Source organism: Hipposideros armiger, unplaced genomic scaffold (assembly GCF_001890085.2).
Source record: "Hipposideros armiger isolate ML-2016 unplaced genomic scaffold, ASM189008v1 scaffold_321, whole genome shotgun sequence".
NCBI lineage: Eukaryota > Metazoa > Chordata > Mammalia > Chiroptera > Hipposideridae > Hipposideros > Hipposideros armiger.
The window spans coordinates 1,565,544-1,589,099 of NW_017731671.1; the positions used below are offsets into that span (position 1 = coordinate 1,565,544).

The window sequence follows — 23,556 nt, forward strand, 5'->3', positions numbered from 1 at the left end:
CTATGTGCTTTCCCTCGCCACTTATAGGGCTGAGCTGAATCAGGATTTATTTCAATAGCTCTGTCACAGTCTCGGATGGCAGCATTTGGCTTCTGTAATTTGATGAAGACACTAAAAAATAAGTGTGATATTAAAAAAGTATTCATTTAAAACAATAACATTTTGGGGACTGCCACAGAAGCAGTTCTATTTAAATAAACGAGCAGAAATTATTCACTAGGAGATGTTCTTTTGTCTAGTTTCTCACCTGGCTCTCTTGGCATACAGGATGGCCAAACGCGGATTCAGCTTGATGGCCTCTGTGAACAAGTCAATGGCTTTCTGTAGTTCACCTAAAGTGAAACAAAAGTTATTGAGAAACAGCCGTAGGATAAAAAATATTAAGAAAAATTGCTGTTTTCTGATCCAATTAATCATTCACATCCTTCATATAGTTTAGTAAAAAAAAGACCAATTTCTAAATTAATATACAAAACTGGCTCTTCAAAGCAAACCTTTACCAAACTGATACTGAAAAATCACAAGATAGAGACAATGCCACACTCTTAGGAGGACTCATGTTAATTTTTAATTCAGAAGAAATAAATGGATAAAATGGAAAGGATGAATCAATCTTATTGCATTAACTAAATTTTATTTTATCCATTAAGTTAAAAGGATAAAATTAAACTTAAAAAAGTATCCATATTAAATTCACAGGGCTTATTTTTAAAACTTTATTATTTGAATTCAGAGGAATGGTATAAAAATTCAAGAAAAGTAGAACTCAAGAAGCACCATAACCCATATTTTAAATTAATTCATTGTATCTATTCACATAGTTAGCTTCTTTATTAGTTCATTCAGTGAAGTCATTCAACAAATAAAACATACTACGGAAGTAGAATAGTTCTTTGTACCAAGTCTAATTCTTGGACACAGCAAACATGGGGAGGCAAGACAAACATAGCATTTTAGAGAAATGCCACAATTCACTTTAAAAAGTGTATTTATCCAGTCAGTAAAGGTAAAAAGGACCATAATAGAACTCATGAAACATGTAGAACAATAGTCAAATATTCAGTTTTACTAGTTACTAGAGATGTCTATTATAAGTTATTACACTGGGATGTCTATCTAATAAGCAACTCACACCTACCATGTTTAAAGCTTAACTCTAATTCCTACCCCATCTCCAAATCTATCCCATCCCCAACCCCATCCCTATATTCCCAATTAAATAAATGGCTCTTCCATTTAGTCTAGTTTAAAAGGTCAGCAAGCTTTTCTGGAAAGGGCCATATAATAATTTTAGGCTCTGCAGACCCTAACAATCACAGCTATTCAACTCTGCTGTTGTAGTGGGAAAGCAGCCACAGATAATACATAAATGAACGGGTATGGCTATGTTCCATTAAATTTTCACAAAAACAGGAGGCTGTTGTTTGGTAAAACAGGCATATCTCATTTTTTTTTTTTTTTTAGCTGAACCATCCTGCCACCTGTTAGCAGCTCAGCGGCAGCTCAGCTCAGGCTGGGCATCGAACCACTGTTGCTCAGAAGCTCACACTCTTGACTGAGCTCTTAACCAACTGAGCCACTCGACCAGCCCTCAGGCATGTCTCATTTAATTGTACTTCTCTTTATTGCACTTCCCAGGTGTGGCATTCTTTACAAACTGAGGGCAAGACTGTCCACCAGCAGAAAGATTACAACTCACTTTATTGCAATGCTTGCTTTATTGTTGTGTTCCGGAATCCAACCTGCAATTATCCCCAAGGTATGCCTGTACTGATCTACCTCAAGCCCCAAACCTTGGAGTTATATTTGACTTCCCAATCTAAAGCCTAAATCCTTTTACCTCTACTTTCAAAATATACCTAGAACCTAACGACTCCTCACTTATCACCCTGGTCCCGAGGTTCCCACACTGCATCAATGGGCCACAGGACAGCTTGTTAGCAAGCTCTAGACTCAATACGGGTCACTGTTTCAACACTCGATCACTACATTCCTTTCAATGTCTTTGAAAAACTGTTTTTAGTTGTTATGATGAAAAGCAAGAACTGCAGAATAATGGATGTAGAACAGGTAATGAGGGTGGCAGTGTCCAATCAGATTCCAAGATTTGAGAAGATGTTTAGTGCCCAAAATATATATATATATACACAGCTTATTAGGAAACAAACATGGTTAAGAATAAAATTAAATGTTTTCCTTCAATTTGTATGAGTTATTTGTTCAAACAATCACTAACTTGTTAGGATATTAAATTGTTTGGACCTAAAGCTATATTATGAATGAAACCCTTAGGCAATTTTTTGGCCTGGAGCACTGTGAAAAAAGCAAGACACTAAGGGCACTGTAATAAACAGAGTTTGTGAAACTTTGCCCTCATCAAAACAGCCATCATTAGCCACCTAGAATACAAAATAAGATTCAATTTTTCTTTCCCTCTGTGGAGTCGTGAAAATGCACTCTAGATCTGTTGTGGGGAGTATAAATGATTGAGAACCCTTCATCTTCTGTGCTCAGGACTACATTTCATAAGCTGCTCCCAGCTAATGACTGAATACCAGGATACCAAGGCAAACCCATTCTTGTGAGATGTGGAACTCCTCTAACAGGCAACTTTGGCTTCCCAAGACTTTTTCGGAAACACCCATAGTGGAAGACTTTTCCAACACAACCTTCCTTCCATGCATGTCTCCTACACAAGGACAAAACCTACATGACCATCTCGCTGCCTTCCCAGGCTCCTCTGGCTCTCTCGGCCACCCCATAGGTTCTTTTTCTAATATGTCTGGCCAGCAACACACGTTTTAGCTTGTTCTCTCCAAAGAACTAACAGACCCTTAATTTGCCTGTCCAATCTGATCTACATAAAGTAGCAAGAATAATCCTTTTCAAAAGCAAATTTATGTCACTATGGAACTCCCCTAATCAAAAAACCCTCAATGGTTTTCCATCATCCTTAAGGATAAAATCCAAAGTCCTTAGCATGATCTACAAAGCTCTTCAGTGATCTATCTAGCGACCCTCCTCAGCACTTCCCCACCACCCATTTCCCACACCCAGGCACTTCACTGATCTCAATTCCACCACTCTTACCCCTTCACTCAGCACACTCCAGCTACACTGGCTTTCCCGCTATCCTTGAATATGGAATCACTCCACATGCTCTCTGTTAGCCTCTGTAATTGTTCTTCTGTCTCAAAAGCTCTTCTCCACGTGGCTTGCTCTCTTCACTTTGCCAGATGCTTTCCTGACCACCCTATATAAAATATAGCTTCCATCACTGACTATTTATAGCCTGACACTATAAAAATATTAATTTTTGTTCCCCAGTAATATATGCAGTCCATGAGGTAAACAACTTGGGTCTGTTTTATTTCCCACTGTATATCCAGCATCTAAAACACTGCTTGGAGCACAGTAAGCCTTCAATAAATATCTGTTGAATAAATATATTAAACTGAAAAAGCATAATAAAAACACTACTAATAGTGTGACAGCTGGAAACACTTAGGTCTTACTTAGTGAGAACACTTATACCTTAATATTAAGACCAGTATCTTAGTAAGAATAGCACCGTATTACAAATACTCATGTATTCCTCATGACTCTGTTAAGTAGGTACTGTTATGCTTATTTTACAAAGGAGAAAACAGAACCAAACAGAGAGAGTAACTTCTCTAACTTTACCTAGCTACTAAGTGCCAGAGCTGGGATTCAAGCTCAGGCACTGTGACTCCGTTAAGTCCAGTGTTTAACTATATTCCTGCCTCTCCAAACTCAAGTGGATCCTGAACCTATAATCCCTGGCTTAGAATACTATTGTGTTTATCCCTTTAGCATATACTATAAAATTGCACATATTCTAAAATTAGAACTAGGTTAAATTTACACGCAAACATAGCTTGGAAAGAAATATGGAAAAACAAGGACATGACTTAGGTGGTGGCAGCACTTTCATTTTCATTTTATTAAATATTGCTAAATCAGTAAACAAGAAAGTGAATTTTAAAAAATATATCCAGAATGCCAAAATAACTGACAAAAATACTAAATGAGTTGACTGTATGGCACACTAAAATCCTGATCAAGCTGAAACCTCTCTCAGCCCCCAGGTTACTCATTAATCTGTAAAATGGGAGTAGTATAAGATTTTAATGAAATAATTAAAACCTTAATAAAACTTAAAAGATAATAAAACTGCCAGACATGTAGAAAGCACAAAATAAATGCTGGATAAATAGAAATCTTAGATGGTAAGGAAATTAAGAAAAGATTATAGTGCAGAAAAAAAATGGTCAGAAAGAGAAGTGGCTGCAACCCATTGATGGGTATGAATTAGAAGTTGAAGTAGGTGAGGAAGAGTTTTATAAAAAGGCAGTAGAGCCTAAGTAAAAAACCACTGTAGGACAGTAAGGTCTGGCTGGGATGAAAGGTTAATAATATTCAAAAAGATGACAAGGCTGGGATGGGAAAATATGGGATCTGACTCCAGCAGTCTGATGCTATGATGACTTTCAAAATATATGCAAAAAAGTCAGTCGCAAGTAAGGGAGTGTGTTTAACAATCCAAAGCAGTTCTAAGAACGCTAAGGAGAGCGAACAGAAAGCAATAAAGGAAACAGGCATTTCAGGTAGGCAAACTATTAAGGCAATTGAAACCGTATAAACATATGATAAGGACCTAAACTAAGAAGGTGGTGGGATTACAAAAAAATGGAAGCAAATACCGTTTCCACCTTTATTTTCATTCAAAAATAGAACTAGTTATCTTCTAAGTCTATGGATGAAGTCCAAAGCACACTGCAGTATATGACAGCATCTATTCAACGATGGCACTGTGACACACTACCACACAGCTACGAGGGGGTTTGCATAGTACCCAAGGGAATAACTGGTTTCTTCCTATATATTATAACTGATGAACAATACACTGAATACTCTCAGCACTCTCCCAGTGTGCTAGGATTTTCTGAAGAGGGTCTAACATGCACACCAGAACAGGAGCATTATGCCTATGGCCATCATTTGTCGAGGGTGTTACGGAAAAAGTTGAGGGCCACTGTTCTCATACCACGTTTCTTAAAAGCCTTTCACCTTTCTAAAGCCTCTTCTCAGTGAGAAACATTCAAGGACATAGTCAGGAAAGCAGGGTTTGAGTTACTTCAGGATCTGTCTATGCCCTGAGGCAGGTAACTGACACCTGCGTGATTTCAGCCTCTTTATCAATGGGGAAGGGTTCGGTGGAAAATAGGACAGTTTCTTCTCCAGTATAAGACAGTCAATAAATTTAAGTTCCCTTCCCATTTCCCACATTTCATAGTTACTGCAGTAGAGAATATTAAGAATACCACAGAAATAAAAGGAAAAATACCACAGGAAAAAAACCACTCACCATCATTTAGGGCATCGATGGCAGCCACTTTTTTATCATTTGCCTGCTCCATCATCTCCTCGGTTATCTAGGGGAAAATTGAAGGCAGATTCAGAAGTAGCAGAGATAGCAAAGAGAAGAAAGCAATTTGGACATGTTAGAAATGGGGTAGTCACAACTCCCACTTCCACAGATTCTTCTCTAGTCTCCAGGAAGCAAAGAGAATAATTATAACTGATTAGTAAGAAATTGTAAAGGGTGACCTTTAACCTTTTATATGAAACAATAAATTTCACTCCCTACATTACCTTTGCTTCCCTCCATTCTAACCTAAGGAGATTGTTATGCTCTTGTCTTACCAACTCCTTTCTAGTTATTCACAAATATTAAAACACAATCTCCTCACAAGAAGTAACTAAAGCTAGTTCCTTTCAGGCTTGAATCTTCAGAAAAATATCTCATCCTTTTGTTTCAACAAACACCTGTTGGGTACCTATGCTAGACAGAACAAACGTTGTAAAAGATGCTGACAGTACAATGATTAATAACAAAAACTTATAACATCCTACCTAAAATGGACAGTTAAGAAGCAGTTTATTTAACAAAAGGAAAAAAAATCCACTCTATCACCACCACTGTGTAAAATATTACTGGCTATAATTTAAAGTATTACTAGAGGTGCTGGCTAATTCATTAAGAAACCGGTTAGATAGGTTTAAGAATTAGAAGGAAAATATCAAGTTGTCTTTATTTATATTTACCTAGAAAACCCAATGGAAGTGACAAGTTATTAATTTACTAAATTCAATCAAGTTCTCAGAAACAAGAGCAGTGTAGAAAAACCCAAAGTTGCTCCACATCAGCAAAAATCAATTATAAAATATAACAGAGGGCCGACCAAGTGACATGTTGCTTAGAAGTTGGCTTGGGACGCTAGCTCTGAGCAGCAGGGTCCCAGTTCGGATTACACATGAGGGCCAGTGACGCTGTGCCCTCTACAGCTAAGATGGTGAACAACAGCTCGACAGGGAGCTGGGCTGCCTGCCGTGAGTCACCGCATCTAATGGCCGGCGAGCGATTGCCTCACCTGGGAAGAGCACAATGATAATACTAACATGGGCCAGTGAAGCAACTTCCTCCACAACCAGACTGAAGAAAAAAAGACAACAACTTGTCTGTTCCCATTCCCCAATTTCCCGACGCTGTTCCCTCCCCCAACTCCCCAATAAAATCTTTAGAAAATAATAAAATAAAATAAAACAGAGCAAGCTACCATTCTAAGATCACACAAAACTTTAATGCGGGAAGGAGGAGGAAAATTCTATTAAAGGGCACCAGATATATACCATGTTCATAGAAAGAATACTTGGAATATTTCAACCTATCTATCCCCAAGTTACTTAATAAATTCAAAGCAATTCTCTAACAGAGTCCTACAAGTTTCAAATAAACTTTAAACTTTTTAAAAGAACAAAAGAAGAAACACTTTACCAGATAGTAAGACATCCTACAAAGCCAGGATTAAAAAAAAAAAAAGACAACTTTGGTTTATGGCAACATGGTGCACATGATACCTTGAACAAGTCTAAAAGCACCTTTTAAAAACCATCTAAGAATTTAGAAACCCTCAAGAAATAAGATTAAATGAAGGCGTGAAATCCAGCAAGGTAGCCGAGTGCTCCATCTGTTTCCACTTGTGTGGCAGGTGTAAAAGCTAGTGACCTTGCAATTCTGTTTTTGAAGGCAGAGCAAGGCACATGGAACAGTCTAGATCCAAGGGAAGACAATTTATGTTGTCTAATTAGACACTCAGCAAAATAAATCTGGAACCCCAAATGCCTGAACCAGCAAGCATAATGGTAAACCAAAAATAAACCTGTCCCAAAGAAAGGGACAGCCAAATAGAGAGAAGAAAAAAAAACCTCCTCTGTAAACTCATAATCACAAGCCGGCCTTTCCAGTAGAATTCACATTACGCATGTAGTGTTAAACAAGAAAAAACCCATGCTGAGAATTTAGAGTGATCCTTGAGTTGGCAGAGCCAACTCAGTCTTGACGGAAGCAAACATATCCCTCCTTGGAGGGCACGCCTTCTACCCAGACCTCAAAAACTTTCCACGGGTGAAGTTTCAAAGAACTCATAGTTAAAATAACACACACACACACACTCACTCCAAAGTTAATGAGCAAGAGTCAGGAAAAATAACAAAAGAGTAAGACCAGCAAAAAGAGTTCAACAAAGAATTTAATGTTTGAGAATAAAAGCAACTTCTGAAAATGAATAAGGAGCAAGACTTACAAATAGCGAACTGGACTTTAAAAAGATCAAAGTATCAAAATGAAAAACACAAGCATTCAAATTCGAACATCAATGGAACAAAGAAAGCATACATAATTCAGTAGAGTGATAGAGATGCAACTTAATAGTGAAGAAGTCTAATATGCATCTAACTAGGGCTCCAGAATGACAGTAGAGGGGATGGGGAAGAGGCAATATTTGAAAGAGATACTAGTTGAAAATTCTTCAGAGCTAAAGAAAGTTAACAACCCTACAATTTAAGATGCGCAATATATCCCAAGTAAAGATAAATAAAATAGTATAAATCCAGACACAATGAAGTGACACAGCACCACCAATAAACAGAACACATAATAAAAAAATTCCGTTCGGGCCGGCCGAGTGGCGCGATGGTTAAGAACTCGCTTGGGATGCCAGAGGGCCCCAGTTCGGATCCCACATATGAGGGCCAGTGACACTGCCCTCCACAGCTAAGATGCTGAACAACAGCTCAACCTGGAGCTGGGCTGCCGTGAGTCGCTGGCGACGGCGTAGGCTGCAGTCCCTGTGGCAGTGGGTTGCCATGGGCTACCGTATGTAGCCAGCAGCCAGCGTGAGCGGCCAGCAGCCGCAGTGAGCGGCCGTCCAGAAGCTGGCGACTGATCTGCCTCGCCAGGGAAGAGCGCAATGATGGTGCCAACTTGGGCCAGTGAAGCAACGTCCTCCACAACTAGATTGAAGAACAAAAGGACAGCAACTTGTCTGTTCCCCTTCCCCCAATTCCCCATCACTGTTCCCATCCCCCCAATTACCCAATAAAAATCTTTAAAAAAAAAAAATTCCGTTCACAAATAGTGACACAAAGTATTTAAATCTGTTCCTAAAGATGCACAAGATCTTTACGGAGAAAATATTAGTAAGTTATTGAAAGATGCTAAAAGACCTAAAAATTAGACAGATATCACAATCATGGATAGTTAATTTCAATAGTGAGATCTATGTTCTCCCTAAATTGATTTAGATTTAATGCAATTTCAATAGGAAAAAAAATCCCAATTTTTTTGGAAGAGACTTGACAATGTGATTATAACATGTATATGAAAGAACAAAGGGCCAAAATAGCCACAATACTCCTAAAATGTTGGGGTCTCTGCCTTACCAGATAAGATATAGTATAAAGCCATGCAAGACAATGTGTTATTAGTACATGGGAAAAATTGGACATATAGGACAAGAGATCACCAAACAGACCCACACATGTATGGAAACAGTGCTGAGGAAAGGAATTCTTCAATAATGGTGCTGACACTTAAGTAGATTAAAGGTTAAAAGGTAAACGTATAAATTTTTCAGAAAGAAACAATATATTACAATTATAACCTTAAGATAATAAAGCATAATATATGAAAAAATTATTAATTTAACTGCACTAGAAGAGTGTTTATTAAGACAACATAAAGGAAGTGAAGACTAGCCACCAACTAATAGAAAATATGTGGGGCACATACAGAAAACAATACTGTTAGTATCCAGAATATAAAATTAACTATAAATCTATCAGAAAAACACAACCCAGAAGAAAAATGGGAAAAGTCAGAATTCAAAAATACCTGTGAATGACTAATAAACATTAACATATGCTCAATCAACTTCATCAGAAATTGGGAAAATGCAAATTAAAAGCCACAAGGACCTAGCATTTCACAAAGTATGATAGGCAAAGAGGAAATCTGACAGTAGCAAGTATTGGTGAGGATGTGGATCAACCTTTTAAGCTGCTATTAGCATTTCTCAAGCTTTTTTACATCAACCCCCAAAGAGCCATTTTAGGCATCTTTTTCTTAATTCTCACCCCCTCCATTTTAATACCACAGATATATATATATATAGCATACATACGTGTTAGGTGAATGTGTTATGACCCTATGGAAGACCACAAACTATTTGTAATATCTACGTTTTTCTCAATTCCCGCTCCCAAGAATCAATTTTCACCACCTTGAGGGCAGTACCATACCTGTTGTGACAAAACCATTTTGGAAAACAATCTGGCATTAGACAACCCATTAATAAGACAATTCTACTTACAGATATAAATATTAGGGGAACTCTGTAGTCTAAAGAGCAGTCAAATCAGATTCAAACGAAAAAGGCAGGTAAAAAGAAAATAACAAGGATTTCAGAGACTGTTAAGGGAGTATAATTGAAAATAATGGAAATTTTCACAAATACTTTTAATAGTAAAATAAAATGCTTTCCTAAAAGCTTTAAGTCAGAGAAAGATTTAGAATATGCTTCTCTTGGAAGAACTGTCAGAAAACCACTGCAATAGGCGGGAACTTCACATTCCTTAAAGCAAGCAGAGACAAAGCTATCGATCTTACCTCTACATTTTCATCTCCCATTTCTTGAGGGGCATCAGTGTCTGGTTCAATCACACCTTCATTGTCAATTTCTGCCAAAGTTAAGAACATGACACATGAGGCTATTAAAAACTAATGGGACTGGGGTTAGTTTAACTGATGAACTGAGTGTTTTCCTTTATGTTAATTTAATTTAAACTGATGCATTGTCAAATAGTTCCCCATTAAACACAACTTTATTGTTTTGGTAAGACTACATTTCAACCGTTGCATTATGTAAGTATGGTATTTATCATTGTATTGTAATGCCAATGTCGGCAAGTGCATACTTTCTAGTAAATACACACAGACACACCACTGACTCAGTTTCAACAAATGGATTCATTTCAAATATCTTGTTCAACATACCAATGTATTGTAATTTTTTAAAAAATGTTTCATGTGGATAGCAAAAGTTACAGTGATACTATCATGTAAATCATGATGCACTATTTGACTTTTAATGTAATTATTTTTGTTTTAAAAAACATTATGGATAAATTTTAAAATAAAGGCATACTACTGATGCAGGATCAAGCCCCAAAGCTAGCACACTATAACCAAAACAGTAAAGAAAGAGACTGGAAGGAAGTTATGTTGTAAATTTCATGATGGAAAACTGTAATCTGCTACGGCAAAGCAAAACAATTGTTACATATAAAAAACAATACATATTAGAAAATATTTTTAGCAAACAGAGTGAAATTTGATGTTTATTCTTAACAGTCAAAAAAAGAATGAAAAATGTGCTACCTGAAATCAGAACTAACATCCAACAAAAAATTGAACTATTTTTAACAGAAACTGAACTTGTAGCTTTGTCTAATTATAAAACAGCTTGATTCGTGCACAAAAAATAAGATGATTTTAGGTGGAGACTTGGTAAAAAAAAATTATAGTTATGGGAATTGTTATAAAATTGTAAAACTAGCGCCGGTCGAGCGGCGCATTGGTTAAGAGCTGGCTTGGGATACCAAAGGGCCCCGGTTCGGATCCCACATATGAGGGCCAGTGACACTGCCCTCTACAGCTAAGATGCTGAACAACAGCTAGACCTGGAGCTGGGCTGCCGTGAGTCGCCAGTGATGGCTTAGGCTGCAGTGGGGATGGCTGACAGCGGGCATGAGCTTTCGTGAGCTGCCATGAGCGGCTGTCCAATGGCCGGCAAGCGACTGCCTCACCAGGGAAGAGCGCAAGGATAATACCAACATGGGCAAGTGAAACTATTCCTCCACAACTAGACTGAAGAACAAAAGGACAGCAACTTGTCTGTTCCCCTTCCCCGATTCCCCAACACTGTACCCTCCCCCAATTCCCCCCAAAAAAATCTTTAAAAAACAAAAAAGATTGCTCAGTTAATTTAACTACTGGAGTATATAATTACAGTCTCAAAGGACTTCCAAATTTACAGAGAGATTTATTTAGTCAGTTTTGCCGTCTTAAAAAACAACAAAACCTCCACCAAACTCATGGTATAAATATCAACTCTCCTAAAATGAACCAGTTTTGTCAACATGGGTGCAAGTACTAAAAGAAAATAAATTTTTGGTACTGGAAAACTTTTACATGTTTAGAACCTGGGTATGTGATCCAACTTTTCAACTACAAATTTCATGAAGTCCGAATACAGATGAAATACTTCCAACAAAAATGTAGCATCTACATTGAGATGGGCTACAAGTGTAAATTAAAATACACTCAGGATTTTGAAAACTTAGAATGAAAAAAGGAAAATAGCTCAATGATTTTTCCATATTGACTACATGTTAAAATGTTAATATTTTAGATGTATTTACTATTTGAGTTAATTTCATCTGTTTAATTTTTTAAATGTGGCTACTAGAAAATTTTAAGTTTCATATGTAGCTCACATTACATTTCTAATAGATAGCACTAAATTAGTAAAAATCAACACAGGATCTTATCATGAGGTTATCAAGTACAAACTACCATCTCCTCACCTAGATCACTTTCCTCACTTGATGGTTCATCTGTCTTTATGTTTTCCTCCGCCTTCTTACTATCTGCTTTTTCTTCCTAACAAAGGGAAGGCAAACATTACTATCAGTATTTAATAACACACCCAGTATTTATACTAATTTACACAAATTTATATAGAAACTGTTCACACATATTGTATTTCATGTATGCTTCCTTTTGTTTTGCTAATCAAGTTTAGTTTTGTTTTCAATTTGCTTTTAGAGTTAAATATAAGTCCAGTCACTCATCCAAACCTTTTAGACGATGAGCTTTAGGATTAAAAATATTTTAGATTTTAGAAAGCTAATATGATGCATATACCTACCGTATGTTATGTATCACCCTCAACAGGCATTGCAGTTCACAACTCTCCATAATCTAACACATTACTATTTCAGCAAAATAAAGTTTGAGTATTCATAATAAGCGGGATTAAGACTATAAATAGCCTATGTCTGCTCAGACGTTTTATTGCCAAACAAATTTGCTAAAAACCTTTACATTTTCAAGAGTTTTTGAGTTTGGGAATTTCAAATAAGGGACAATGGAACTGTAATACACAAATGGTGGAAATTCAAAGAATTTAACACACTCAAGTTTCCTTCCCATCCTATAAGTAACCAGTGTGGTTTATATATCCCATTCTAGATATTCTCTATAAGATAACTCTGTACTTTGACTTCTCCATTTAACAATGCTGATTATCTTAGAGAATATACCATACCACAATCACTCTCTCTAGATCTATTCATTCAACTGACAGTATATCATAAGTTGTGTATGTATGTAACAATTACTTAGGTTGCTACTCAGTTTCTTAAAAATTGGAATCACAAATTTCCAGGTATAAAATAAATAAGTCATGGGGATGTAATACACAGCATAGGGAATATAGTCAATAACATTGCGATAGCGTGGTATGGTATCAGGTGGTTGCTGGACTTATGGTCTTTAGCTATATAAATGTTGAATAACTGGGGTGTAACACCTGAAATTAATGTAATATTGTATGTTAGCTATAGTTTAATAAACACATCTTTTTAAAGATTTGAATCAGAGTCCCACCTTATTGCAAAATATTTCTTGCGTCCCTACTATGTGCAATGTGCTAGATGCTTTAGCATATACTGAGAAAAAGACCAGTCATAATTCTCAATCAGAATATTTTTATAAAAAAAAAATTTTAGCAGATAATTTTGTTTTCATACATGTTCATCACATGGCAAAATATCATATCTAGGGCTCAGAAACTAACAAACTCTGACAAATGACTCATCTAAAAGAATAACAACTAGTTTTGGGGCTTTTGCTTAACTTCTTTCATTTCACTTGTTCAAAGGTATAACTTTTAGTTTCATATCCAAATAGATAAACCTTGTTTAGGATTCTAAATAATACAACAGCAAATTTTCTTAATTTAAGACAGCTAATCAGAAAACTTTGGAAAGAATTCTGAAGGAAGCATTCTTAAGGGTTTATTTCCCCAACTCCCATCTCTAAAACAGCTACTGGCAACCTCCTCTGGAGTTTACACACCCGTTGGATAAATAAGCTAAAGCAACACCATGAATCACACTCAGAAATAGCCCTCAGGTGATAGGGTAGGAAAAAAGAATTACTGATTTGAGATACTGGTTCATTTACTTTGCAAATATTAATAAAGTACCTACCACACATAAGACACTGCGCTGGATGCTAAACATACAAAGGTCTGACAATTAAGTTCGTGAACTTGTTGCAATGGTGTTGCTAACCTTTTTTTGCTATTAGAGGGATTATTCATTATGAATTTGTACCAACTGGACAAACAGTTAACCAAGTTTACTATTTGGAAGTGCTGAAAAGGCTGCGTGAAAAAGTTAGATGACCGGAACTTTTTGCCAACAATTCATGGCTCTTGCATCACGACAAAGCACCAGTTCACACAGCACTTTCTGTGAGGGAGTTTTTAGCCAGTAAACAAATAGCTGTACTGGAACACCCTCCCTACCCACCTGATCTGGCCCCCAGCGACTTCTTTCTTTACCCGAAGATAAAGGAAATAGTGAAAGAAAGACATTTGGATGACATTCAGGACGTCAAGGGTAATATGACGACAGCTCTGGTGGCCATTCCATAAAAAGAGTTCCAAAATTGCTTTGAAGGGTGGACTGGGCGCTGACATCGGTGCACAGCTTCCTAAGGGGGGAGTACTTGGAAGGTGACCTTAGTGATATTCAGCAAGGAAGTATGTAGCACTTTTTCTAGGAGTTCGCAAACTTAATTGTCCAACCTCGTACAATGATGAAGACTAGAGACTACAAACACTCACAATCATAAGAGTTTACTACGTACAAGTCATACACATAACATACATATAGCATTTAATCTCATTTATTCTAAAACATAGTTAATGTTCAACTCCAAATTCTCAGTTTTAAATTAGATCCCAGGGATTTGATGTCCAAATAGAAATCTTACAAAGATCTTATTTTCAAGTGATCTTCGGGAAATCAGGAGTGATAATTTGAGAGCAGCCATTGAAAAACATTCCTAAGAAAGCTTGCAGTACTTTATCACTAAATATACAAGTAAAATTCATAACTTACCTTGATATTTTCTTCTGATTTAGTTTTATGAGTAGCAGGTGGTATTTTACCCCCCATGCTTGAGGAAGATGAGAAAAAAAGATATTTGTTTAGAAGAGTAAAATTCACTAAGCCAAGCAACATTTGTGCTGGAAAATTAGACATTATTTAGGTGATTACCTTTTCAAACCTTTAAGAGTAAACTCAATTAATTTGAATGCTTCAGTATTATGTTTTTTTCAGCTTAAAATTTTATTTATTTTTGAGCATACGGGTTAATGAAAATCTAACCCATTCCTTGCTTCAATAAGCCTAATAAACACAATTATAGAGCTTCCCTGTGCCCATTCCCAGAGGAAAAGGAAAAGAGGCAGAGAAACATGCAATGACACAATTTGAACAAGTTAATTTAGAATTCAGTAGCTATATTAAAATCCAAACATGAAATTTAACATTTAGTAAGAATAGATCAATTAAAAGGAGGCAGTTTAGAAAATAATTATGAAGTCACTGTATAATAATTCAAAATGTTTGTTTCCTGATTGGGATCTACAAGGATTCTTCTTACTTATATTCACATGCCCCTCACATTATTTTCTCCTTATCCCCTCTAAACTTCATCCATCAGTACTTCCTCTTGGCCTTGGCAAGCCGTTTCCCCCAAAAATATTCCAGGTAACACCATACATTACATACACAGCACGTCCTCATAATGTTTCATTATAACGATGCTGAGATTTCGCAGGAACATAACTCTTGTTTTTATCAATTAACCTATGGTAAACTGGGTTTCATTACTTATTCGCTTAAAGTCGCAGAAGCTATTGATGTTAACTGAGGACTTACTACACAAATAACTTTAAAACAAGGGGAAAAAAACTATGAAAAATTAGTACTATATGCTCTATTTGGGGCAGACTCGGAAGCGTATGGATTACATGCAACAGGGCCATGACTAAAATATTCAGTGAATTAAGGGCACTCCACAATAGTGAAGGTCACAAAGACGTAACTAAAATTTACCTTAAAAAAAAAAAAAAGTGTCACAATTTTTATGTAGAGCAAGGAGCTATATTAACTTGGAAAACAGAAAAGAACCTACTTCAAACACCCTTAAGTGTCGATTCTGTATAACTAGTTATCATATCCACCTTACATTCATTGCAGTTAGAAGTTCTAGACATTGGGTATGCATATATTGGATTTAAATGTATATTGGTTTTCTTAGGTTCCTCTTTTACCAATATACACTTCTATTAGCAGTGTATGCGAATTCCATTTGTTCCACACATTGGCTAACACTTGGCTACTACCCATCTTTTAAATTATTAACTATTTTGATAGGTGTGTCGTGGTACCTCACTACAGTTGAGTCCCTTTTCATGTATTTATTGGCCATTTGAACAGCCTTCTTTGTAAAGTTCATCTCTTGTCCAGCTTTCTATTAGTTTGTCTATCATTTTCATTTGTAAGTGTTCTTTGTATATTCTGCATATGAGCCCTGTCAGTTTCACATGTTGCAAGTATCTCCTTCCACCCTGTGGCTTGCCTTCTCAATGTTATCTTTTGACGAGGACAACATGAAACAAAAGTATAAATGCAAATTAACAAATGTAATTAAAGAACAAAATTTAGAATTTCTTATAAATGTGCACTTTTCCCATTCTTTTTAATGTTATAGTTACAAAAAAACCCTTCAGTTACTTAGTACCCTTAATAAGGAAAAATGGCTCCCATATGCCAGTAAGTAAATCAACCAATCATTATACAATCCAAAACATCTTAGCTTGCACTCAGCAAAGCAAGATGATTTAACGATAAGGAACAGGCCTATAAACATGACAGAATTCTTTAAAATTCTATTCTACAAAAACACTACTTTTCAAAAAGAACACAGTATCAAATACTAGTTCTTTGCAGTGAAATTTTAATGAAGACACCAGGCTTCTTAAGCTGTGTTTTTTCTAATTTTCAAAATGCAGCATCCAAGAATGCATGTAGGGTGACATGCAAACACAGTTATAACAATCTAACTTTAATGGTAAAGCTTCAGGAAGTGACAGTCCTGCCAAGAAATGTATTAAGCTAAATCTAATCCTAGGGAAAGATCAGACAAACCCAAATTGAGGGCAATTCTAAAAAATAACTGGCCATTAATACTCTTAAACTGCCAAGGTCATAAAATCAGGGAAAAACTGAAAAAATGTTTCAGAATGAAGGTGATTAAGAGACATGACAATAAAATGAAACATGTAATTAGGAGGATTAAATTAGATTAATGCATCAGTAATTCATTTCCTGAGTTTGATGGTTGTACTGAGGACTGTCCTTGTTTGCAGGAAATACATACTCAATGGTGTTGGGGGCACACTGTTGGAAATATTCTAGATCAGGAAAAAAGTTCTTTGCATTGCACGTGCAATTTTTCTGCAAGCTAGAAATTGTTTCCAAGAAAATAGAAAAATTTAAAATTTGGACCACACAGGAAGGTTTAGTTTTAAGCTGGATTTAGTTTCTAACATTCCAAATTCTAGTTAACTACAGAAAGTAATGACAATTTATAGCTACCCAAATTTCATTTAAAGCCTCCAAGGTTTAAAACGAGCTAGTTCCCTGCCAAAAATTGCAAATTGGACTTTGTCAATACAGGCTTTTATGTTATCAAGTAGAGCTGGTGCAGAGACCTTCCTCATGTGGGATCACACAAGACCAGTCATAATTCTCTTAAGTTGGTAACATTCAATCTACTTTGTGCAATAGTTACTTAGGCACATGTATGAAAAACCTGGGGTGTCCCAGATAGGAAACTGGTGGGAAAGATTAGGACTGACAAATTTATTATGAGAAAAAAATTATACCATCACAGACAATGTTGATAGATTTTTAACTTAAGTTTCTCCTTGAGAACAAGCTTATTGGAAAAAATATTCTTTCAAATATTTGGTAATCATGGGATCATGTTTCCCTATAAAAATACTAAAACAAACATCAATGTTTAGGGTGTTACCTCGTGCTTTACCCTGCTCTGCACTGTCCCTATTAATTACCACGAGCTGCAATTTGTATGTCATTTTTTAAAAATTCTCCACCAGTAGTGATTTTTAAAAAATCATTTCGGGGAAGATTTCCTTTCTCCCTTAAATTCCCCTTCAATGTGTGAAATATTAAGCTCTATTAAATGTAAATATCAAAACTAATTTCTGTATTTATTCACTTGCATCCCTAAATAAACTGTATTTAATACTGTTTCCTACCATCTGGCATGATCCCTATTTAATTAATTCCGTGCACGTGGCGAAGTACTCGAGTTAAAGGTAAGAAGATCATGGAAACACGCCTGTCCTTGAAAAATCATTTTTCTTAGTGTTTGGACTGATGGCACTGCTACTACGGAGGGATAAGTGATCCCCAAAATAATTCTACGCAGTTAGAATCGCTGTAAGTTTAAAGGTAATTAAATACAGCTACCATTTTTATAACTTATTAAATAAGTTGTTATTACAACACTATTTAAAGATAGGGCGTAAAAGAGCTGCCGTGTGTCACTGCAACCTAAGCAGGACACTAGAGATTTCAAGAAAAACAACTCCCAGCGAAAGCCAAGTTTTGCAGCACTCACCCCTCCCCCCTCCCGCGCCAAGCGGCCAAGTCCCCGCAATCATCCGCATTTATATTTCGCCCAAGACACACCCCTGGCGACCTCAGGGTGCAGGGACTCAGCTCTGCCTTATCCTTCCCCGCCTCTATACTAAGCTACCCGATCCTCCATTAGCCCCTGGAAGTCGCCCTCCTTTCCTGGCCAGAAAACAAGCCACAAAGAGGCGACGACTCCGCTGGCCCTCGTCGCGAAGCTGCCCACCCATCTGCCCCGCGCCATCTCCCGCCCAGCTCCCCATCAGGGTGTCCCTCTTCCCACCCACAACGGTCTTCCGGCCTGGGTCTCACCTCTTTACCCACTCCCTCAGGAAGCGCATTTCCTCGGTGTGCAGAACGCTCGGATCCTGCTTACACATTTTCACGAACGCCCGAAGCTCGCTCACTTTGCGGGGGTCCATGGTCGCGAAGCGGCGGGAGGCGGCGGGCGCGGCTAAGGCTGCGGCCCGATTCCAGGCCTGGGTACTAGCTCGGCGTGACCGTGTGGAAGGGGGCGGCTACCGCGAGGCAGAACCGACTAGAACCTCCCTAGCCGCTGGCTCCGCCCACCAACAGTCTCGTGACCCCGGGTCCTTCGCCTGTTCATGCCTACTCCTTTCACCTCTGCTCCTGCGCACTGGCAAGAACCTTCTAGAAGCGTGGCTGTTCGTGCCGTTGCCTGCCTCTGTACGCACGCTTATAGTCTTAATTCTGAATCAATTCTCTGGTTGGATCAACCGGTTACACGGTGCCTTAGAGGAGGCGGGGGATATCAGGCCCTGAAGGGTGTCATTTAGAATCGGATACTCCGTGAGCGCGAGCACTAAGTAGAATATGACGTCATGACGCCAAAAGGGCCAACCGGCTGAGCGGTGGTCACAGCTCTTGCGTGACGTCAGCATTTTGCGCCTCCGTAGGAGGAAAGCCCGGAGACTAGCGCCACCGGAAGGGGAGGGGCGCTTGGCCCGGTATCCTGGCGTGCCACTCCGTGGGCCGCGGCTACTCCGGCCGGTTTCCTCCTTCTCTTCCTGACGCGTGCTCGAGACCGTCATGCTGTGGTTACTCTCAGCAACTAAGCTGGTTCCCGCCGTAGCAAGCTCCCGCAGCCTCTCAGGTTAGACTCACCTCCCACTGTGTCCCCTACGGGCTTGCTCTCTCAGAAGCCTGAGGCGCCCCAGAGGGATCCAAGTGGGTCTCAGGCGGTCGCTGGTTCGGCGGACCCTTCCGCCGGGGCCTCCACTCCCAAATGCTCTGTGCGCTCCTCGGATTTCTTCTTTCCCTGCTGCTCCTGGGGAAGGGTGGGCCATGGGTTCTCTCTACCACGAGGTATTCTGGGAAGCTGAAATGACTGCAGAGAGAGTGTGCCACCCCCCAGAGGGGCTGTCTTCAAACTTACTGGGACTCACAGAAGTTGTGTCACTTATCACACTTGCTTAAGGTGACAAAGTGTCTCACTTGAAGTAGCTTTTGTTTCTGTTAGGTTAACCTAAAACTCTATTTTCGTGTTTTCAGAGTTGACTTGAGAACTGGGTCCAGAATGCACAAGAAACATATTTAGTAGCACAAATCCTTTGAGCAGGTCCTCTCAAAAGAGGTAATGTTTGGGAAATACTTCCAGGGCTTTTTATGTCTGAAAGCCGTGTTTATAAAGATAAGATGGAGTCCAGGAATAAGGGGGCCCATTTTTTTAGGGTGGATTCTATCCCAAGCAATTCATCTCTTAAACATAGCTTGATCAGTGAAAGCTGAATCATCTACTTTGCAGGTGGATCTGCCATTGGATCACATTTCAGTGTTTGGGGCCAATGTGTGAATCAGAACATACGGTATTTAACATCAAAACTGTGTTTTGGCAGATGTTTCTTCTGTTAGTATAATTGAAATTGTTGAAAATGGATTGGTGATTAAATCAAGACTTACTGTACTTACCCTAAAAAAAGAAAATAAAAAGTAATCATTGTCCACTGTGCAGATCTTACTCTTTGGTTTTAATAGTTAAGCTGCAGAAAGCTGTCCCTCTCCATGGTGAATAGATGAATAGATATGCAGTTAGTCCTAATCACAGAAGCCACAGCCTGTGATTTGGGGCTGGAGCCATCCTTTGCTTGTGACTTTTTTGGGGGTTTGTTAAGGCTTTGTGTAAAATCTGTATAATCAAGATTTAGGACTAGATACTATATTATACACATCAAGATCTTTGAAAAACATATTCATTGTGCTTCACTTTGCCTCAATAGACTAAGTAAATTTAACCACCTATTTTACATACACACACACACACACACACACACACACACTTTTTGAATGAATGAGTGCTTTTCCTGGATTTTCACAAGTCCAATAAGTTAGGGCAGATATCCTCATTTTACTGATAGGGAATTGAAACTAACACAGACTGGGATGGGGAAGGGAAATATTGAATAACCCTCTGGGCGCAACTGATCTGACGCATTCATTGCACACAAAAATGCTGCTATGAAATACGTCTTTACTGTACTAAGTCACAAACACGATTGGTGATAGGTTACAGTAGAAGGCGAAGATACGGAAGCGATGAGTCACGATACTTAACTGTTAGATATTTGACAATTGCTGTGCAATGAATCTGTGAGATCGGTTGCGCCTGACGGAGGGATAAGTACAGAACAGTTTTTAAAAGAGTGCAGTTAATTCATTCAACAAACGTGGGTATGTACCTGTATGTATAAATATTGTATGTAGTCATTAATCGATTGACATTTGGGTTGGTTCCACCTCTTAGCTATTGTAAGTGCTGCTGTGAACATGGGTGTGCAAATGTAAGTCTGGCTAATTCATTCAACAAACGTGGGTATGTACCTGTATGTATAAATATTTTATGTAGTCATTAATCGATTGACATTTGGGTTGGTTCCACCTTTTGGCTATTGTAAGTGCTGCTGTGAACATGGGTGTGCAAATATAAGTCTGGCTATTTTTAAATTAAAATACTTTTTTATACTTTAGTTTTTAATTTATCGTGTCTTTAAGTTATTTGTCAAATGCTCTGCCTCTATTGGAAAAAAGTCATTTCATGAATAATTATATAGTCTAAACTTGTATATCTTAATACATTTTTAGCTCCTAAAGCTATACATATTTCAGAAGTTTGTATAGTAGTTTTAATTAGAGAAAAGGAATGAAATAGGTCAGAAACTCTACTAAAAAACTATAATATGTAAACATTTAGCTCAGAAACAAAAGTAAAATAATCTTTGCCGTTTTCCAAATTCTTAACATCACCATCACCACAAACTCATCTTTTTGTCATAACCTAATCAAACAACCACTGACCAGATGTCCACAGTCCTGCTAAACGTGTTAAAAACATAATCTTAGTATGTAGTAATAAACAAATATTATCCACATAACTGTGATTAACCAAAACACAGAGTCATGTTCAAATGTTATATGAACATAATGTGTCTGAAGGGTCTATTTAATGATTCCTTTTGGTTGACTTCTTATGCACCGCTTTATGTTTCTTTTTTTTCCTCTTACCACCTTCTTTGAATCCTTCTGAGAAAATAGAGGGGTCCCTATTGCTGGTGACCCAAGGTATAACTGGCTCATCATTGCCCACAAAAGTATATTGAGATACATGTTTGGGGCCGTAGGACTTTGGTGAGTAATTGTTGAATGACTGTCTTCTCCAACTGCATTCTTCTGCACAGTCCTCTTCATCTGCCATACCATTTATCAGGAAGGATTTCAACTCACCATCGTCTTCAGCTCCTCTTTCTTCATCATTCTCAATAATTCTGTTTGTGTTGGGATTTCTGCCATTAACAATTTTACATGAAGTTGTAAAAGATACATAGTTGGCCATGCCACTGTCATCAAATGCCAGGGAAGAGAAAGAATTAAGGCCCTCCTGACCCAGTGAACAGTACGGTGTATATCTTGTATCATATGAAGAAAATTTCTCAAAAGCTGGATATTCACTGGAAGTAGAGAAAAAGGATCTTTCCCCTCTGTTTCTGCTTCCATGGGAATTTCTTGGACTATTTAAAAGGTCCTCAAGTGAGTCTTCAAAGAAACGAAATGAAAATGAGTCCCTTTTACCTAAAATTTCTCTAAAGACATCATCTGGCTTACAGAAGGTGAAGCCATACTCAAAAGAATCATCAAAATTACTTCCGCCTCCACCATTTAATCCTTCTTTGCCATATTTATCATAAATGTCTCGTTTTTCATCATTTGATAATATCTCATATGCCTCAGCTACTTCTTTGAATTTTCTCTCAGCTTCTTCTTTATTTTCTGGATTTTTATCAGGGTGCCATTTAAGTGCCCCTTTATGATAAGCCTTTTTAATCTCCTCACATGAAGCAGATCTCTGCACTCCTAGAACTGCATAGTAATCCACCATGTTTTGTTGGAAAGGGGTGCTCTGGGTAGTGAGAACCGTGACTTCCTCAGCTCAGGCAGTGCTGCTGGTGGTGGTAAGTGACTGCAAAGAGGTGCATTTTTACATTAAAGACAATGATTACTTGGGGGTGGGGGTGGGGCACTGCTAGGAGACCCTAGGGACCTGGTTGTGTGGTAAGCAGAGTTACAAGCTTATGTCAGAGAGGTCTGCATTATGGTATCATCCTAGAGTTGGGGTAGGGACTAGACCTTACGAATGGAGCTGGTCCAGAGTCGTACCAGACCATCCTGAACCCTCTGGACTATTTCCCCTGTATTCTCTGGAAGCCTCAAAAAACCCCTTGTAAACCAGTGGGACCTGTTGGTGATGGCCTCTGCGTAGTATGACCTCTAGGTTACTGAGCCTTAGTAGGTTACTTCCCAGTTCTTCCATGTTCTGGTTTGTAAAAAGGAATAATTCATGATGAGGAAAAAGTATTCAAAATATTCCAACAGTTGACATTTATTTTAGTCAAGAGACAGTTCAGTAGGAGACAGAAACAAATAACTCAATTACAATATAATAAAGGCTTTGATGGGGAAGCACTGCAATCATATGAGAGACCTACCCCAGAAGTGGGGTGTCAGGGAAGGTTTCCTGGAGAAGTAGCTTAACTATCCTAGCTTTCTGTGTGCCAGTGGTGAGTCATTTGGGATGATGGTATTTTTGCCCACTTAAAGCTTACTACTATATTGGGGCCGGCTGAGTGGCGCGATGGTTAAGAGCTGACTTGGGACGCCAGAGGTCCCCGGTTCAGATCCCACATGTAAGGGCCAGTGACACTGCCCTCCGCAGCTAAGATGCTGAACAACAGCTCAACCTGGAGCTGGGCTGCCGTGAGTTGCCAGCGACGGTGTAGGCTGCAGCCCCTGTGGCAGTGGGTTGCCATGGGCTACTGT

At 38.3% G+C, this 23,556-nt stretch overlaps 3 protein-coding genes across 3 annotated transcripts in view; 1 reads left to right on the forward strand and 2 right to left on the reverse strand.

The window, feature by feature from the left end:
• Nucleotides 1-18,760, reverse strand: part of ST13 (ST13 Hsp70 interacting protein) — a 37,654-nt gene extending 18,894 nt beyond the window's left edge. The window contains exons 1-7 of the mRNA XM_019660541.1: nt 18,541-18,760; nt 14,617-14,674; nt 12,010-12,085; nt 10,031-10,101; nt 5,390-5,456; nt 248-332; nt 3-111 (exon numbers count right to left, since the gene is read on the reverse strand). Coding sequence (XP_019516086.1) covers nt 3-111; nt 248-332; nt 5,390-5,456; nt 10,031-10,101; nt 12,010-12,085; nt 14,617-14,674; nt 18,541-18,650 — 576 coding nt within the window. The 5' untranslated portion in view covers nt 18,651-18,760. The remainder of the gene's footprint in view (nt 1-2; nt 112-247; nt 333-5,389; nt 5,457-10,030; nt 10,102-12,009; nt 12,086-14,616; nt 14,675-18,540) is intronic.
• A 189-nt stretch (nt 18,761-18,949) lies between these two features.
• Nucleotides 18,950-23,556, forward strand: part of XPNPEP3 (X-prolyl aminopeptidase 3) — a 47,143-nt gene continuing 42,536 nt past the window's right edge. The window contains exon 1 of the mRNA XM_019660545.1: nt 18,950-19,342. Within this exon, the coding sequence (XP_019516090.1) occupies nt 19,279-19,342 (64 nt within the window). The 5' untranslated portion in view covers nt 18,950-19,278. The remainder of the gene's footprint in view (nt 19,343-23,556) is intronic.
• DNAJB7 (DnaJ heat shock protein family (Hsp40) member B7) lies at nt 20,764-23,409 on the reverse strand. Its single transcript, XM_019660547.1, has one exon. It carries the CDS (start codon nt 22,616-22,618, stop codon nt 21,686-21,688), a length of 933 nt encoding a protein of 310 aa, XP_019516092.1. The 5' UTR covers nt 22,619-23,409; the 3' UTR covers nt 20,764-21,685.